The 20,669-nt window shown below is 29.9% G+C and overlaps 1 protein-coding gene and 1 long non-coding RNA gene across 2 annotated transcripts in view; one reads left to right on the top strand and one right to left on the bottom strand.

The window, feature by feature from the left end:
- The window catches only part of LOC133635164 (uncharacterized), a 441,774-nt gene that overhangs the window by 166,860 nt on the left and 254,245 nt on the right, over nucleotides 1-20,669 (bottom strand). The gene's annotated exons all lie outside the window — the stretch shown is intronic.
- LOC133635437 (uncharacterized) lies at nucleotides 3,984-6,523 on the top strand. The gene is made up of 3 exons (XM_062028657.1): nucleotides 3,984-4,506; nucleotides 5,772-6,413; nucleotides 6,502-6,523. The coding sequence occupies exons 1-3, from the start codon at nucleotides 4,325-4,327 to the stop codon at nucleotides 6,521-6,523; spliced, it is 846 nt and encodes a 281-aa protein (XP_061884641.1). The 5' UTR covers nucleotides 3,984-4,324.

A 20,669-nucleotide genomic window follows, 5' to 3' on the forward strand; every position in this document is an offset into this window, starting at 1 on the left:
AGTGTGTACTATTAGTGATTACATAGTATAAAATTGGGTGTACTATTAGTGAGTACAAAGTATAAAATAGTGTGTACTATTAGTGTGTAAAAAGTATAAAATAGCGTGTACTATTAGTGTGTACAAAGTGTAAAATAGTGTGTACTATTAGTGAGTACAAAGTGTAAAATAGTGTGTACTGTTAGTGTGTACAAAGTGTAAAATAGTGTGTACTATTAGTGAGTACAAAGTATAAAAATAGTGTGTACTATTAGTGAGTACAAATGATAAAATAGTGTGTACTATTAGTGTGTATAACGTATAAAATAGTGTGTACTATTAGTGTTTACAAAGCATAAAATAGTGTGTACTATTAGCGAGTACAAAGTATAAAATAGTGTGTACTATTAGTGTGTATGACGTATAAAACAGTGTGTACTTTTAGTGCGCAAAGTATAAAACAGTGTTTACTTTTAGTGTGTACAAAGTATAAAATAGTGTACTATTAGTGAGTACAAAGTATACAATAGTGTGTCCTATTAGTGTGTAAAAAGTATAAAATAGTGTGTACTATTAGTGAGTACAAAGTATAAAATAGTGTGTACTATCAGTGATTACAAAGTATAAAATTGTGTGTACTATTAGTGAGTACAAAGTATAAGATAGTGTGTACTATTAGTGAGTACAGAGTATACAATAGTGTGTACTATTAGTGTGTAAAAAGTATAAAATTGTGTGTACTATTAGTGTGTAAAAAGTATAAAATTGTGTGTACTATTAGTGAGTACAAAGTATAAAATAGTGTGTACTATTAGTGTGTACAAAGTATACAATAGTGTGTACTATTAGTGAGTACAAAGTATAAAATAGTGTGTACTATTAGTGTGTACAAAGTGTAAAATAGTGTGTACTATTAGTGAGTACAAAGTATAAAATAGTGTGTACTATTAGTGAGTACAAATTATAAAATAGTATGTACTATTAGTGAGTCCAAAGTATACAATAGTGTGTACTATTAGTGTGTAAAAAGTATAAAATAGTGTGTACTATTAGTGTGTAAAAAGTATAAAATTGTGTGTACTATTAGTGTGTAAAAAGTATACAATTGTGTGTACTATTAGTGAGTACAAAGTATAAAATAGTGTGTACTATTAGTGTGTACAAAGTATACGATAGTGTGTACTATTAGTGAGTACAAAGTATAAAATTGTGCGTACTATTAGTGTGTAAAAAGTATAAAATTGTGTGTACTATTAGTGAGTACAAAGTATAAAATAGTGTGTACTATTAGTGTGTACAAAGTATACAATAGTGTGTACTATTAGTGAGTACAAAGTATAAAATAGTGTGTACTATTAGTGTGTACAAAGTGTAAAATAGTGTGTACTATTAGTGAGTACAAAGTATAAAATAGTGTGTACTATTAGTGAGTACAAATTATAAAATAGTATGTACTATTAGTGAGTACAAAGTATAAAATAGTGTGTACTATTAGTGTGTACAAAGTGTAAAATAGTGTGTATTATTAGTGAGTACAAAGTATAAAATAGTGTGTACTATTAGTGTGTAAAAGTATACAATAGTGTGTACTATTAGTGTGTACAAAGTATAAAATAGTGTGTACTATTAGTGTGTATGACGTATAAAACAGTGTGTACTTTTAGTGTGTACAAAGTATAAAACAGTGTTTACTTTTAGAGTGTACAAAGTATAAAATAGTGTACTGTTAGTGAGTACAAAGTATAAAATAGTGTACTATTAGTGAGTACAAAGTATAAAATAGTGTGTACTATTAGTGATTACATAGTATAAAATTGTGTGTACTATTAGTGAGTACAAATTATAAAATAGTGTGTACTATTAGTGTGTAAAAAGTATAAAACAGTGTGTACTATTAGTGTGTACAAAGTGTAAAATAGTGTCTACTATTAGTGAGTACAAAGTACAAAATAGTGTGTACTATTAGTGTGTAACAAGTATAAAATAGTGTGTACTATTAGTGTGTACAAAGTGTAAAATAGTGTGTACTATTAGTGTGTACAAAGTGTAAAATAGTGTGTACTATTAGTGAGTACAAAGTGTAAAATAGTGTGTACAAAGTGTAAAATAGTGTGTACTATTAGTGAGTACAAAGTATAAAATAGTGTGTACTATTAGTGAGTACAAATTATAAAATAGCGTGTACTATTAGTGTGTATAAAGTATAAAATAGTGTGTACTATTAGTGTGTACAAAGTATAAAATAGTGTGTACTATTAGCGAGTACAAAGTATAAAATAGTGTGTATGACGTATAAAACAGTGTTTACTTTTAGTGTGTACAAAGTATAAAATAGTGTACTATTAGTGAGTACAAAGTATAAAATAGTGTGTACTATTAGTGAGTACAAAGTATAAAATAGTGTGTACTATTATTGTGTACGAAGTATAAAATAGTGTGTACTATTGGTGAGTACAAAGTATAAAATAGTGTGTGCTATTAGTGAGTACAAAGTATAAAATAGTGTGTACTATTAGTGTGTATGACGTATAAAACAGTGTGTACTTTTAGTGTGTACAAAGTATAAAACAGTGACTACTTTTAGGGTGTACAAAGTATAAAATAGTGTACTATTAGTGAGTACAAAGTATAAAATAGTGTACTATTAGTGAGTACAAAGTATAAAATAGTGTGTACTATTAGTGATTACATAGTATAAAATTGTGTGTACTATTAGTGAGTACAAAGTATAAAATAGTGTGTACTATTAGTGTGTAAAAAGTATAAAATAGTGTGTACTATTAGTGTGTACAAAGTGTAAAATAGTGTGTACTATTAGTGAGTACAAAGTATAAAATAGTGTGTGCTATTAGTGAGTACAAAGTATAAAATAGTGTGTACTATTAGTGTGTATGACGTATAAAACAGTGTGTACTTTTAGTGTGTACAAAGTATAAAACAGTGTCTACTTTTAGGGTGTACAAAGTATAAAATAGTGTACTATTAGTGAGTACAAAGTATAAAATAGTGTACTATTAGTGAGTACAAAGTATAAAATAGTATGTACTATTAGTGATTACATAGTATACAATTGTGTGTACTATTAGTGATTACATAGTATAAAATTGTGTGTACTATTAGTGAGTACAAAGTATAAAATAGTGTGTACTATTAGTGTGTAAAAAGTATAAAATAGTGTGTACTATTAGTGTTTACAACGTGTAAAATAGTGTGTACTATTAGTGAGTACAAAGTGTAAAATAGTGTGTACTATTAGTGTGTACAAAGTGTAAAATAGTGTGTACTATTAGTGAGTACAAAGTATAAAATAGTGTGTACTATTAGTGAGTACAAAGTATAAAATAGTGTCTACTATTAGTGTGTAAAAAGTATAAAATAGTGTGTACTATCAGTGATTACAAAGTATAAAATTGTGTGTACTATTAGTGAGTACAAAGTATAAGATAGTGTGTACTATTAGTGTGTACAAACTATACAATAGTGTGTACTATTAGTGTGTAAAAAGTATAAAATAGTGTATACTATTAGTGAGTACAAAGTATAAAATAGTGTGTACTATCAGTGATTACAAAGTATAAAATTGTGTGTACTATTAGTGAGTACAAAGTATAAGATAGTGTGTACTATTAGTGAGTACAAAGTATACAATAGTGTGTACTATTAGTGTGTAAAAAGTATAAAATTGTGTGTACTATTAGTGTGTAAAAAGTATAAAATTGTGTGTACTATTAGTGAGTACAAAGTATAAAATAGTGTGTACTATTAGTGTGTACAAAGTATACAATCGTGTGTACTATTAGTGAGTACAAAGTATAAAATAGTGTGTACTATTAGTGTGTACAAAGTATACAATAGTGTGTACTATTAGTGAGTACAAAGTATAAAATAGTGTGTACTATTAGTGTGTACAAAGTGTAAAATAGTGTGTACTATTAGTGAGTACAAAGCAGAGGTGTGGACTCGAGTCACATGACTTGGACTCGAGTCAGACTCGAGTCATGAATTTGATGACTTTAGACTCGACTTGACAAAATGTAAAAAGACTTGCAACTCGACTTAGACTTTAACATCAATGACTTGTGACTTCACTTGGACTTCAGCTTTTTGACTTGACATGACTTGACATGACTTGCTACTTTCCCCAAAATCCAAAGATTAAAAAGTTATTCGGGAGCGCTTCGTATTTTTCATTGTGCACTTGTCTATCAGCGTTGCGTGTGTCAGTGTGTGTGCTGCATGTCAAGCGTGTGTGCTCTCAGTACAATAGCCAATCAAATTTGATCTACGTTGTTTTCGTCCCACAGCATTCATCCAATCAAATTGCAGGAAAACCGATGAAGAAGAAATGTCCAAACCACACGCCAGTGAACAAAAAATTATACCTAAAATAATTTCGTTTGGGTATAAAAATTACGAGGTGGTCAACACAAAACGGTTTGCAGTATGCAACACATGCGGTTCGAAAATTACTGATGGAGAGGCAACAACTTCCAACTTCGTCCGACATTTGAAGTTGCACAAAGAACGGTAAGTTTTGAATGTAAGCTAACGTTCATTGGCTAAGTAACGTGACTTTTATTTGCTATGTAGTTAAATCAGTGAGGCTGTAAACTCACTGCTAACGTTATAACGTTATTGCAAACACGGGCATCTGTTGTAGTTCACTACCTTATTCATACTTTTTGTTCAGTGATTTTTTTAAGCAGGGTTACGTTAGTCAATATATCACACAAAGTAACGTAACGTTAGACGGCGGTCAGCAGCACCGCGTATTTTAGCCACCTAAAAAAAGTCAAAAATAGTAAAATAAAGGTCATTTAAAATGTATACTATATTATGAATATGTGTACCGTTTTAGCTAGCTTTCCGACATACTGCTGGTTGTTTACCTCAGTGGTCCCCAACCACCGGGCCGCGGCCCGGTACCGGTCCGTGGATCGATTGGTACCGGGCCGCACAAGAAATTTAAAAAAAAAAAAAAAAAAGTTTAAAAAAAAAAAAAAATCAAATCAACATAAAAAAACACAAGATACACTTACAATTAGTGCACCAACCCAAAAAACCTCCCTCCCCCATTTACACTCATTGGCACAATCATTCACACTCATTCGCACAAAAGGGTTGTTTATTTCTGTTATTAATATTTCTGGTTCCTACATTTTACATCAATATAGATCAATACAGTCTGCAGGGATACAGTCCGTAAGCACACATGATTGTATTTTTTAATGACAAAAAAATACAAATAAAATACAAATTTACATAATGTAAATAATTCAATGTATATACTCCAATTATTAACTTGTGTGATGACTGTATTATGCTGATAGTATATATTTGTACAATGAATTGATTAACGTGGACCCCGACTTAACCAGTTGAAAAACGTATTCGGGTGTTACCATTTAGTGGTCAATTGTACGGAATATGTACTGTACTGTGCAATCTACTAATAAAAGTTTCAATCAATCAATAGCTGCTGACCCCATCCACAGCAATGTAAAGCCTAAGTCGTGTGCTGGTAGCCTGTCTACTTCTCTCTATTGTGAGTGGGTTGCCCGCCATTTTCCGTGTAGTCCCTCATACAACCCCACTTCACAAATCCCGAACTATCCCTTCAACTCGAAATAAGTTTTAAAATACATGACTAGTGCAGCAACTGTAACCTAATGTTTACCACACACACACACTGTTAAGATTGATATTAATAATATGAGTAATAAAGAGTAGTTTCAGTACTTTTCATATGTGGCTATAAGGGATTTTCTGACATCTGTTTAATATGCTTACAGATTTCAAGAATACCTGATGAACAAAAGCATCACAAATGGACCACAACAGCCTTCAATCTCGCAGTTCCTGGACAATCGTGTCGGGCATTACAGTATGACTCATCCACAGCAGAAAGCTATCACCAATGCAATACTGTCTGACTTGATTATTGATTGCAACTTGCCCCTGTCTATTGTGGAAAACAAGAGTTTTCGCCACTTTCTGACAGTACTTGACAGCAAGTACACCCCAGTGTGTCGCAGAACACTGACATCAAAAACAGAGAACCTCACTGAAGAAAGACGATCAAAATTAAAAACTCAATTGAGCCACACTGACCATGTTTCAGTGACTGTCGACATTTGGTCTGACCGAAAGATGAGGGGATTCCTCGGTGTCACTGTGCACTGGATGGACAAAGAGGCAGAGAGGATACAGCTCAAGTCCAATCTCTTGGCTTGTGAGCGCTTCAAAGGCTCACATACAGCTGAACGAATCTGTGACAAATTTGAGGCTATATGTGATGAATACAACATTAAAGCTAAACTGGACTACATTATTAGTGACAATGCTGCTAACATGCGAAAAGCATTCACTGTGTGCTTCCCCAGTGAACAAGAGGATGATGATGATGGAGATCATCTGGATGACCCTGAGCTCTGGTGTGATTTAACCGTGGAAGATCAGCAAACGGTAGATGTTGCTATGGCAAAGAAAACGCGCTTGCAGTGTTTTGCACACACTCTTCAGCTGGTGGTGGGAGATGGTTTGAAAGAAACAAAAGTGGTATCTCCTTCTCTTTCGAAGTTATCTAAACTCAGCTCACTGCTGCACACAAGCACAACATTCAAAGTTGTGTTTGATGCTGAATTTGGGGAACAGAAAGGCATCCCTGCTGCAGTCAACACAAGATGGAACTCAACACTGAGGCAAGCGAAGGCTGTTCTCCAGTGCAATCATGTAAGGCTCTGTGCTGTTCTAGAAAAGGCTGGGCACAGGGAGTTGTCATTCACAGCACGGGAGTGGAATCTGTTGAAAGATTTGGTGGCCATCTTGAAGCCATTTGGAGAAGCAACTGATTTGACACAGGGGGAGAAGGTCATCACAATCAGTGCTGTTGTTCCATCCATCTTGTCCCTCAACCACCACCTTGAGAAACTGAAGCCTCAGGTCTGTTTTCTGAGCGGCCTGGTCAGAAGTCTCCAGATATCCCTGAACAAAAGATTTCTTGGAATCTTCATCAATGTGAAAATGGCCAGGACACAAGATGGGATCACTGCTCCCTTTTCAGATCCAGTCTACCTCAAAGCAGCTGTCTTGGATCCAGCCTTTTCTCTGTTGTGGGTGGAGCCCCATGTGCTGGTCAGTCGTGACGTCAAGGCAGAGGTGGCACAACAGGTTAAAGGTAAATGTAACTGAGTCTAATGTAACTTTTTCCCTCATAATCTGATCTAACTGACTGCAGCAATAACTAAGTATTTCAGTCTAGCACACTGCATCACCAACACAAATGGTAATGATAAGGTCTCTTGTTTCTGCTATTGTTTTTACATGTTTACCAGAATTGATCCTGCAAGATGCTGCAGAGACTGAGCAACCTGCGCCTCTTGTTGATGAAAAAGAGCAAGGGGACCTTGGAGAAGGAGAAGGGCTGTTTGCTGCTTACCACAAGAGACAGAAGAAGGATGTTGGGACTACTCCAGCACTACAGCTAAGTCACTACCTTGACATAGCTGAAGGACAGAATGCCCTTTTGTTCTGGGCATTGAACATGAAGACTCTTCCTTCACTGTTCCGAGTGGCCATGAGAGTCTTGGCAGTGCCTGCCTCCAGTGCTCCAGTGGAGCGAGTTTTCAGCCATGGTGGCATCATACTACGCCCCCATCGTGCACAAATGACTGACAGACTCTTGGCCAATTTGGTCTTTTGCAAATGCAATGCAGCATATGGCCCTGACATATAAAAAGTACAACCTTTTTGTTATGTTATATGTCATGTTTTTTCAATGTTAACACTTTTGTACAAATAAGTACAGTTGCACTTTATTTTTCAAATGTGTTTATTCTGTAAAGGAATGAGTCAAATGTTTAAAATGACTGGTTAATAGTGCTATAATAAAGTGCAATGTCAGCACAATTTTCTTTCCTGCAATTTAAAATGCACTTGTTTTAATAAATAAATACAGCGTTTGAAAAGCATACACAATCTGTGTTAATATATTAGTCTGTGGTTAAAAGGACTTGAAAGGACTCGAAACTCAAAATGCAGGACTTGGGACTTGACTTGAGACTTTCCAGTCTTGACTTTGGACTTGACTCGGGACTTGCCTGTCTTGACTCAAGACTTGACTCGGACTTGAGGGCAAAGACTTGAGACTTACTTGTGACTTGCAAAACAATGACTTGGTCCCACCTCTGGTACAAAGTATAAAATAGTGTGTACTATTAGTGAGTACAAAGTATAAAATAGTGTGTACTATTAGTGAGTACAAAGTATAAAATAGTTTGTACTATTAGTGAGTACAAAGTATAAAATAGTGTGCACTATTAGTGAGTACAAAGTATAAAAAGTGTGTACTATTAGTGTGTAAAAAGTATATAATAGTGTGTACTATTAGTGTGTACAAAGTGTAAAATAGTGTGTACTATTAGTGTGTATGACGTATAAAACAGTGTGTACTTTTAGTGTGTACAAAGTATAAAACAGTGTTTACTTTTAGAGTGTACAAAGTATAAAATAGTGTACTGTTAGTGAGTACAAAGTATAAAATAGTGTACTATTAGTGAGTACAAAGTATAAAATAGTGTGTACTATTAGTGATTACATAGTATAAAATTGTGTGTACTATTAGTGAGTACAAAGTATAACATAGTGTGTACTATTAGTGTGTAAAACGTATAAAATAGTGTGTACTATTAGTGTGTACAAAGTGTAAAATAGTGTGTACTATTAGTGAGTACAAAGTGTAAAATAGTGTGTACTATTACTGTGTACAAAGTGTAAAATAGTGTGTACTATTAGTGAGTACAAAGTATAAAATAGTGTGTACTATTAGTGAGTACAAATGATAAAATAGTGTGTACTATTAGTGTGTATAACGTATAAAATAGTGTGTACTATTAGTGTGTACAAAGTATAAAATAGTGTGTACTATTAGCGAGTACAAAGTATAAAATAGTGTGTACTATTAGTGTGTATGACGTATAAAACAGTGTGTACTTTTAGTGTGCAAAGTATAAAACAGTGTTTACTTTTAGTGTGTACAAAGTATAAAATAGTGTACTATTAGTGAGTACAAAGTATACAATAGTGTGTCCTATTAGTGTGTAAAAAGTATAAAATAGTGTGTACTATTAGTGAGTACAAAGTATAAAATAGTGTGTACTATCAGTGATTACAAAGTATACAATTGTGTGTACTATTAGTGAGTACAACGTATAAGATAGTGTGTACTATTAGTGAGTACAAAGTATACAATAGTGTGTACTATTAGTGTGTAAAAAGCATAAAATTGTGTGTACTATAAGTGTGTAAAAAGTATAAAATTGTGTGTACTATTAATGAGTACAAAGTATAAAATAGTGTGTACTATTAGTGTGTACAAAGTATACAATAGTGTGTACTATTAGTGAGTACAAAGTATAAAATAGTGTGTACTATTAGTGTGTACAAAGTGTAAAATAGTGTGTACTATTAGTGAGTACAAAGTATAAAATAGTGTGTACTATTAGTGAGTACAAAGTATAAAATAGTGTGTACTATTAGTGTGTAAAAAGTATAAAATAGTGTGTACTATTAGTGTGTACAAGGTGTAAAATAGTGTGTACTATTAGTGAGTACAAAGTATAAAATAATGTGTACTATTAGTGATTACATAGTATAAAATTGTATGTACTATTAGTGATTACATAGTATAAAAATGTGTGTACTATTAGTGAGTACAAAGTATAAAATAGTGTGTACTATTAGTGTGTAAAAAGTATAAAATAGTGTGTACTATTAGTGTGTACAAAGTGTAAAATAGTGTGTACTATTAGTGTGTACAAAGTGTAAAATAGTGTGTACTATTAGTGTGTAAAAGTATACAATAGTGTGTACTATTAGTGTGTACAAAGTATAAAATAGTGTATACTATTAGTGAGTACAAAGTATAAAATAGTGTGTGCTATTAGTGAGTACAACGTATAAAATAGTGTGTATTATTAGTGTGTATGACGTATAAAACAGTGTGTACTTTTAGTGTGTAAAAAAGTATAAAACAGTGTCTACTTTTAGGGTGTACAAAGTATAAAATAGTGTACTATTAGTGAGTACAAAGTATAAAATAGTGTACTATTAGTGAGTACAAAGTATAAAATAGTATGTACTATTAGTGATTACATAGTATAAAATTGTGTGTACTATTAGTGATTACATAGTATAAAATTGTGTGTACTATTAGTGAGTACAAAGTATAAAATAGTGTGTACTATTAGTGTGTAAAAAGTATAAAATAGTGTGTACTATTAGTGTGTACAACGTGTAAAATAGTGTGTACTATTAGTGAGTACAAAGTGTAAAATAGTGTGTACTATTAGTGTGTACAAAGTGTAAAATAGTGTGTACTATTAGTGAGTACAAAGTATAAAATAGTGTGTACTATTAGTGAGTACAAAGTATAAAATAGTGTCTACTATTAGTGTGTAAAAAGTATAAAATAGTGTGTACTATCAGTGATTACAAAGTATAAAATTGTGTGTACTATTAGTGAGTACAAAGTATAAGATAGTGTGTACTATTAGTGTGTACAAACTATACAATAGTGTGTACTATTAGTGTGTAAAAAGTATAAAATAGTGTATACTATTAGTGTGTAAAAAGTATAAAATTGTGTGTACTATTAGTGTGTAAAAAGTATAAAATTGTGTGTACTATTAGTGAGTACAAAGTATAAAATAGTGTGTACTATTAGTGTGTACAAAGTATACAATAGTGTGTACTATTAGTGAGTACAATGTATAAAATAGTGTGTACTATTAGTGTGTACAAAGTATACAATAGTGTGTACTATTAGTGAGTACAAAGTATAAAATAGTGTGTACTATTAGTGTGTACAAAGTGTAAAATAGTGTGTACTATTAGTGAGTACAAAGTATAAAATAGTGTGTACTATTAGTGAGTACAAATTATAAAATAGTATGTACTATTAGTGAGTACAAATTATACAATAGTGTGTACTATTAGTGTGTAAAAAGTATAAAATAGTGTGTACTATTAGTGTGTAAAAAGTATAAAATTGTGTGTACTATTAGTGTGTAAAAAGTATAAAATTGTGTGTACTATTAGTGAGTACAAAGTATAAAATAGTGTGTACTATTAGTGTGTACAAAGTATACGATAGTGTGTACTATTAGTGAGTACAAAGTATAAAATAGTGTGTACTATTAGTGTGTACAAAGTGTAAAATAGTGTGTACTATTAGTGAGTACAAAGTGTAAAATAGTGTGTACTATTAGTGAGTACAAATTATAAAATAGTATGTACTATTAGTGAGTACAAAAGTATAAAATAGTGTGTACTATTAGTGTGTACAAAGTGTAAAATAGTGTGTATTATTAGTGAGTACAAAGTATAAAATAGTGTGTACTATTAGTGTGTAAAAGTATACAATAGTGTGTACTATTAGTGTGTACAAAGTATAAAATAGTGTGTACTATTAGTGAGTACAAAGTATAAAATAGTGTGTACTATTAGTGAGTACAAAGTATAAAATAGTTTGTACTATTAGTGAGTACAAAGTATAAAATAGTGTGCACTATTAGTGAATACAAAGTATAAAAAGTGTGTACTATTAGTGTGTAAAAAGTATATAATAGTGTGTACTATTAGTGTGTACAAAGTGTAAAATAGTGTGTACTATTAGTGTGTATGACGTATAAAACAGTGTGTACTTTTAGTGTGTACAAAGTGTAAAACAGTGTTTACTTTTAGAGTGTACAAAGTATAAAATAGTGTACTGTTAGTGAGTACAAAGTATAAAATAGTGTACTATTAGTGAGTACAAAGTATAAAATAGTGTGTACTATTAGTGATTACATAGTATAAAATTGTGTGTACTATTAGTGAGTACAAAGTATAAAATAGTGTGTACTATTAGTGTGTAAAAAGTATAAAATAGTGTGTACTATTAGTGTGTACAAAGTGTAAAATAGTGTGTACTATTAGTGAGTACAAAGTGTAAAATAGTGTGTACTGTTAGTGTGTACAAAGTGTAAAATAGTGTGTACTATTAGTGAGTACAAAGTATAAAATAGTGTGTACTATTAGTGAGTACAAATGATAAAATAGTGTGTACTATTAGTGTGTATAACGTATAAAATAGTGTGTACTATTAGTGTGTACAAAGCATAAAATAGTGTGTACTATTAGCGAGTACAAAGTATAAAATAGTGTGTACTATTAGTGTGTATGACGTATAAAACAGTGTGTACTTTTAGTGTGCAAAGTATAAAACAATGTTTACTTTTAGTGTGTACAAAGTATAAAATAGTGTACTATTAGTGAGTACAAAGTATACAATAGTGTGTCCTATAAGTGTGTAAAAAGTATAAAATAGTGTGTACTATTAGTGAGTACAAAGTATAAAATAGTGTGTACTATCAGTGATTACAAAGTGTAAAATTGTGTGTACTATTAGTGAGTACAAAGTTTAAGATAGTGTGTACTATTAGTGAGTACAACGTATACAATAGTGTGTACTATTAGTGTGTAAAAAGTATAAAATTGTGTGTACTATTAGTGTGTAAAAAGTATAAAATTGTGTGTACTATTAGTGAGTACAAAGTATAAAATAGTGTGTACTATTAGTGTGTACAAAGTATACAATAGTGTGTACTATTAGTGAGTACAAAGTATAAAATAGTGTGTACTACTAGTGTGTACAAAGTGTAAAATAGTGTGTACTATTAGTGAGTACAAAGTATAAAATAGTGTGTACTATTAGTGAGTACAAATTATAAAATAGTATGTACTATTAGTGAGTACAAAGTATACAATAGTGTGTACTATTAGTGTGTAAAAAGTATAAAATAGTGTGTACTATTAGTGTGTTAAAAGTATAAAATTGTGTGTACTATTAGTGTGTAAAAAGTATACAATTGTGTGTACTATTAGTGAGTACAAAGTATAAAATAGTGTGTACTATTAGTGTGTACAAAGTATACGATAGTGTGTACTATTAGTGAGTACAAAGTATAAAATAGTGTGTACTATTAGTGTGTACAAAGTGTAAAATAGTGTGTACTATTAGTGAGTACAAAGTGTAAAATAGTGTGTACTATTAGTGAGTACAAATTATAAAATAGTATGTACTATTAGTGAGTACAAAAGTATAAAATAGTGTGTACTATTAGTGTGTACAAAGTGTAAAATAGTGTGTATTATTAGTGAGTACAAAGTATAAAATAGTGTGTACTATTAGTGTGTAAAAGTATACAATAGTGTGTACTATTAGTGTGTACAAAGTATAAAATAGTGTGTACTATTAGTGAGTACAAAGTATAAAATAGTGTGTACTATTAGTGAGTACAAAGTATAAAATAGTTTGTACTATTAGTGAGTACAAAGTATAAAATAGTGTGCACTATTAGTGAATACAAAGTATAAAAAGTGTGTACTATTAGTGTGTAAAAAGTATATAATAGTGTGTACTATTAGTGTGTACAAAGATTAAAATAGTGTGTACTATTAGTGTGTATGACGTATAAAACAGTGTGTACTTTTAGTGTGTACAAAGTATAAAACAGTGTTTACTTTTAGAGTGTACAAAGTATAAAATAGTGTACTGTTAGTGAGTACAAAGTATAAAATAGTGTACTATTAGTGAGTACAAAGTATAAAATAGTGTGTACTATCAGTGATTACATAGTATAAAATTGTGTGTACTATTAGTGAGTACAAAGTATAAAATAGTGTGTACTATTAGTGTGTAAAAAGTATAAAATAGTGTGTACTATTAGTGTGTACAAAGTGTAAAATAGTGTGTACTATTAGTGAGTACAAAGTGTAAAATAGTGTGTACTGTTAGTGTGTACAAAGTGTAAAATAGTGTGTACTATTAGTGAGTACAAAGTATAAAATAGTGTGTACTATTAGTGAGTACAAATGATAAAATAGTGTGTACTATTAGTGTGTATAACGTATAAAATAGTGTGTACTATTAGTGTGTACAAAGCATAAAATAGTGTGTACTATTAGCGAGTACAAAGTATAAAATAGTGTGTACTATTAGTGTGTATGACGTATAAAACAGTGTGTACTTTTAGTGTGCAAAGTATAAAACAGTGTTTACTTTTAGTGTGTACAAAGTATAAAATAGTGTACTATTAGTGAGTACAAAGTATAAAATAGTGTGTACTATCAGTGATTACAAAGTGTAAAATTGTTTGTACTATTAGTGAGTACAAAGTATAAGATAGTGTGTACTATTAGTGAGTACAACGTATACAATAGTGTGTACTATTAGTGTGTAAAAAGTATAAAATTGTGTGTACTATTAGTGTGTAAAAAGTATAAAATTGTGTGTACTATTAGTGAGTACAAAGTATAAAATAGTGTGTACTATTAGTGTGTACAAAGTATACAATAGTGTGTACTATTAGTGAGTACAAAGTATAAAATAGTGTGTACTACTAGTGTGTACAAAGTGTAAAATAGTGTGTACTATTAGTGAGTACAAAGTATAAAATAGTGTGTACTATTAGTGAGTACAAATTATAAAATAGTATGTACTATTAGTGAGTACAAAGTATACAATAGTGTGTACTATTAGTGTGTAAAAAGTATAAAATAGTGTGTACTATTAGTGTGTAAAAAGTATAAAATTGTGTGTACTATTAGTGTGTAAAAAGTATACAATTGTGTGTACTATTAGTGAGTACAAAGTATAAAATAGTGTGTACTATTAGTGTGTACAAAGTATACGATAGTGTGTACTATTAGTGAGTACAAAGTATACAATTGTGTGTACTATTAGTGTGTAAAAAGTATAAAATTGTGTGTACTATTAGTGACTACAAAGTATAAAATAGTGTGTACTATTAGTGTGTACAAAGTATACAATAGTGTGTACTATTAATGAGTACAAAGTATAAAATAGTGTGTACTATTAGTGTGTACAAAGTGTAAAATAGTGTGTACTATTAGTGAGTACAAAGTGTAAAATAGTGTGTACTATTAGTGAGTACAAATTATAAAATAGTATGTACTATTAGTGAGTACAAAAGTATAAAATAGTGTGTACTATTAGTGTGTACAAAGTGTAAAATAGTGTGTATTATTAGTGAGTAAAAAGTATAAAATAGTGTGTACTATTAGTGTGTATGACGTATAAAACAGTGTGTATTTTTAGTGTGTACAAAGTATAAAACAGTGTCTACTTTTAGGGTGTACAAAGTCTAAAATAGTGTACTATTAGTGAGTACAAAGTATAAAATAGTGTACTATTAGTGAGTACAAAGTATAAAATAGTGTGTACTATTAGTGATTACATAGTATACAATTGTGTGTACTATTAGTGAGTACAAAGTATAAAATAGTGTGTACTATTAGTGTGTAAAAAGTATAAAATAGTGTGTACTATTTGTGTGTACAAGGTGTAAAATAGTGTGTACTATTAGTGTGTACAAAGTATACAATAGTGTGTACTATTAGTGAGTACAAAGTATAAAATAGTGTGTACTATTAGTGTGTACAAAGTGTAAAATAGTGTGTACTATTAGTGAGTACAAAGTATAAAATAGTATGTACTATTAGTGTGTATGACGTATAAAACAGTGTGTACTTTTAGTGTGCAAAGTATAAAACAGTGTTTACTTTTAGTGTGTACAAAGTATAAAATAGTGTACTATTAGTGAGTACAAAGTATACAATAGTGTGTCCTATTAGTGTGTAAAAAGTATAAAATAGTGTGTACTATTAGTGAGTACAAAGTATAAAATAGTGTGTACTATCAGTGATTACAAAGTATAAAATTGTGTGTACTATTAGTGAGTACAAAGTATAAGATAGTGTGTACTATTAGTGAGTACAAAGTATACAATAGTGTGTACTATTAGTGTGTAAAAAGTATAAAATTGTGTGTACTATTAGTGTGTAAAAAGTATAAAATTGTGTGTACTATTAGTGAGTACAAAGTATAAAATAGTGTGTACTATTAGTGTGTACAAAGTATACAATAGTGTGTACTATTAGTGAGTACAAAGTATAAAATAGTGTGTACTATTAGTGTGTACAAAGTGTAAAATAGTGTGTACTATTAGTGAGTACAAAGTATAAAATAGTGTGTACTATAAGTGAGTACAAAGTATAAAATAGTGTGTACTATTAGTGTGTAAAAAGTATAAAATAGTGTGTACTATTAGTGTGTACAAGGTGTAAAATAGTGTGTACTATTAGTGAGTACAAAGTATAAAATAATGTGTACTATTAGTGATTACATAGTATAAAATTGTTTGTACTATTAGTGATTACATAGTATAAAAATGTGTGTACTATTAGTGAGTACAAAGTATAAAATAGTGTGTACTATTAGTGTGTAAAAAGTATAAAATAGTGTGTACTATTAGTGTGTACAAAGTGTAAAATAGTGTGTACTATTTTAGTGTGTACAAAGTGTAAAATAGTGTGTACTATTAGTGTGTAAAAGTATACAATAGTGTGTACTATTAGTGTGTACAAAGTATAAAATAGTGTATACTATTAGTGAGTACAAAGTATAAAATAGTGTGTGCTATTAGTGAGTACAAAGTATAAAATAGTGTGTACTATTAGTGTGTATGACGTATAAAACAGTGTGTACTTTTAGTGTGTACAAAGTATAAAACAGTGTCTACTTTTAGGGTGTACAAAGTATAAAATAGTGTACTATTAGTGAGTACAAAGTATAAAATAGTGTACTATTAGTGAGTACAAAGTATAAAATAGTATGTACTATTAGTGATTACATAGTATAAAATTGTGTGTACTATTAGTGATTACATAGTATAAAATTGTGTGTACTATTAGTGAGTACAAAGTATAAAATAGTGTGTACTATTAGTGTGTAAAAAGTATAAAATAGTGTGTACTATTAGTGTGTACAACGTGTAAAATAGTGTGTACTATTAGTGAGTACAAAGTGTAAAATAGTGTGTACTATTAGTGTGTACAAAGTGTAAAATAGTGTGTACTATTAGTGAGTACAAAGTATAAAATAGTGTGTACTATTAGTGAGTACAAAGTATAAAATAGTGTCTACTATTAGTGTGTAAAAAGTATAAAATAGTGTGTACTATCAGTGATTACAAAGTATAAAATTGTGTGTACTATTAGTGAGTACAAAGTATAAGATAGTGTGTACTATTAGTGTGTACAAACTATACAATAGTGTGTACTATTAGTGTGTAAAAAGTATAAAATAGTGTATACTATTAGTGAGTACAAAGTATAAAATAGTGTGTACTATCAGTGATTACAAAGTATAAAATTGTGTGTACTATTAGTGAGTACAAAGTATAAGATAGTGTGTACTATTAGTGAGTACAAAGTATACAATAGTGTGTACTATTAGTGTGTAAAAAGTATAAAATTGTGTGTACTATTAGTGTGTAAAAAGTATAAAATTGTGTGTACTATTAGTGAGTACAAAGTATAAAATAGTGTGTACTATTAGTGTGTACAAAGTATACAATAGTGTGTACTATTAGTGAGTACAAAGTATAAAATAGTGTGTACTATTAGTGTGTACAAAGTATACAATAGTGTGTACTATTAGTGAGTACAAAGTATGAAATAGTGTGTACTATTAGTGTGTACAAAGTGTAAAATAGTGTGTACTATTAGTGAGTACAAAGTATAAAATAGTGTGTACTATTAGTGAGTACAAAGTATAAAATAGTGTGTACTATTAGTGAGTACAAAGTATAAAATAGTTTGTACTATTAGTGAGTACAAAGTATAAAATAGTGTGCACTATTAGTGAGTACAAAGTATAAAAAGTGTGTACTATTAGTGTGTAAAAAGTATATAATAGTGTGTACTATTAGTGTGTACAAAGTGTAAAATAGTGTGTACTATTAGTGTGTATGACGTATAAAACAGTGTGTACTTTTAGTGTGTACAAAGTATAAAACAGTGTTTACTTTTAGAGTTTACAAAGTATAAAATAGTGTACTGTTAGTGAGTACAAAGTATAAAATAGTGTACTATTAGTGAGTACAAAGTATAAAATAGTGTGTACTATTAGTGATTACATAGTATAAAATTGTGTGTACTATTAGTGAGTACAAAGTATAAAATAGTGTGTACTATTAGTGTGTAAAAAGTATAAAATAGTGTGTACTATTAGTGTGTACAAAGTGTAAAATAGTGTGTACTATTAGTGAGTACAAAGTGTAAAATAGTGTGTACTATTACTGTGTACAAAGTGTAAAATAGTGTGTACTATTAGTGAGTACAAAGTATAAAATAGTGTGTACTATTAGTGAGTACAAATGATAAAATAGTGTGTACTATTAGTGTGTACAAAGTATAAAATAGTGTGTACTATTAGCGAGTACAAAGTATAAAATAGTGTGTACTATTAGTGTGTATGACGTATAAAACAGTGTGTACTTTTAGTGTGCAAAGTATAAAACAGTGTTTACTTTTAGTGTGTACAAAGTATAAAATAGTGTACTATTAGTGAGTACAAAGTATACAATAGTGTGTCCTATTAGTGTGTAAAAAGTATAAAATAGTGTGTACTATTAGTGAGTACAAAGTATAAAATAGTGTGTACTATCAGTGATTACAAAGTATACAATTGTGTGTACTATTAGTGAGTACAACGTATAAGATAGTGTGTACTATTAGTGAGTACAAAGTATACAATAGTGTGTACTATTAGTGTGTAAAAAGCATAAAATTGTGTGTACTATTAGTGTGTAAAAAGTATAAAATTGTGTGTACTATTAGTGAGTACAAAGTATAAAATAGTGTGTACTATTAGTGTGTACAAAGTATACAATAGTGTGTACTATTAGTGAGTACAAGTATAAAATAGTGTGTACTATTAGTGTGTACAAAGTGTAAAATAGTGTGTACTATTAGTGAGTACAAAGTATAAAATAGTGTGTACTATTAGTGAGTACAAAGTATAAAATAGTGTGTACTATTAGTGTGTAAAAAGTATAAAATAGTGTGTACTATTAGTGTGTACAAGGTGTAAAATAGTGTGTACTATTAGTGAGTACAAAGTATAAAACAGTGTCTACGTTTAGGGTGTACAAAGTATAAAATAGTGTACTATTAGTGAGTACAAAGTATAAAATAGTGTACTATTAGTGAGTACAAAGTATAAAATAGTATGTACTATTAGTGATTACATAGTATAAAATTGTGTGTACTATTAGTGATTACATAGTATAAAATTGTGTGTACTATTAGTGAGTACAAAGTATAAAATAGTGTGTACTATTAGTGTGTAAAAAGTATAAAATAGTGTGTACTATTAGTGTGTACAACGTGTAAAATAGTGTGTACTATTAGTGAGTACAAAGTGTAAAATAGTGTGTACTATTAGTGTGTACAAAGTGTAAAATAGTGTGTACTATTAGTGAGTACAAAGTATAAAATAGTGTGTACTATTAGTGAGTACAAAGTATAAAATAGTGTCTACTATTAGTGTGTAAAAAGTATAAAATAGTGTGTACTATCAGTGATTACAAAGTATAAAATAGTGTACTATTAGTGAGTACAAAGTATAAAATAGTGTGTACTATTAGTGAGTACAAATTATAAAATAGTATGTACTATTAGTGAGTACAAAAGTATAAAATAGTGTGTACTATTAGTGTGTACAAAGTGTAAAATAGTGTGTATTATTAGTGAGTACAAAGTATAAAATAGTGTGTACTATTAGTGTGTATGACGTATAAAACAGTGTGTACTTTTAGTGTGTACAAAGTATAAAACAGTGTCTACTTTTAGGGTGTACAAAGTATAAAATAGTGTACTATTAGTGAGTACAAAGTATAAAATAGTGTACTATTAGCGAGTACAAAGTATAAAATAGTGTGTACTATTAGTGATTACATAGTATAAAATTGTGTGTACTATTAGTGAGTACAAAGTATAAAATTGTGTGCACTATTAGTGAGTACAAAGTATAAAATAGTGTGTACTATTAGTGTGTAAAAAGTATAAAATAGTGTGTACTATTAGTGTGTACAAGGTGTAAAATAGTGTGTACTATTAGTGAGTACAAAGTATAAAATAGTGTGTACTATCAGTGATTACATAGTATAAAATAGTGTGTACTATTAGTGAGGACAAAGTATAAAATAGTGTGTACTATTAGTGTGTAAAAAGTATACAATAGTGTGTACTATTAGTGTGTACAAAGTGTAAAATAGTGTGTACTATTAGTGTGTACAAAGTGTAAAATAGTGTGTACTATTAGTGTGTAAAAGTATACAATAGTGTGCACTATTAGTGTGTACAAAGTATAAAATAGTGTATACTATTAGTGAGTACAAAGTATAAAATAGTGTGTGCTATTAGTGAGTACAAAGTATAAAATAGTGTGTACTATTAGTGTGTATGACGTATAAAACAGTGTGTACTTTTAGTGTGTACAAAGTATAAAACAGTGTCTACTTTTAGGGGTGTACAAAGTATAAAATAGTGTACTATTAGTGAGTACAAAGTATAAAATAGTGTGTACTATTAGTGAGTACAAAGTATAAAATAGTGTGTACTATTAGTGAGTACAAATTATAAAATAGTGTGTACTATTAGTGTGTATAACGTATAAAATAGTGTGTACTATTAGTGTGTACAAAGTATACGATAGTGTGTACTATTAGTGAGTACAAAGTATAAAATAGTGTGTACTATTAGTGTGTACAAAGTGTAAACTA

Source organism: Entelurus aequoreus, linkage group LG19 (genome assembly GCF_033978785.1).
Source record: "Entelurus aequoreus isolate RoL-2023_Sb linkage group LG19, RoL_Eaeq_v1.1, whole genome shotgun sequence".
Classification (NCBI taxonomy): domain Eukaryota; kingdom Metazoa; phylum Chordata; class Actinopteri; order Syngnathiformes; family Syngnathidae; genus Entelurus; species Entelurus aequoreus.

What these genes read in the sequence shown, in the direction of transcription:
- LOC133635437 (XM_062028657.1), top strand. Translation starts at nt 4,325, where the DNA reads ATGTCCAAACCACACGCCAGTGAACAAAAAATTATACCTAAAATAATT. An exon ending in TTGAAGTTGCACAAAGAACG is followed by an intron (nt 4,507 to 5,771) that starts GTAAGTTTTGAA and finishes ATATGCTTACAG; the next exon opens with ATTTCAAGAATACCTGATGA. An exon ending in CTGGATGACCCTGAGCTCTG is followed by an intron (nt 6,414 to 6,501) that starts GTGTGATTTAAC and finishes CACACTCTTCAG; the next exon opens with CTGGTGGTGGGAGATGGTTT.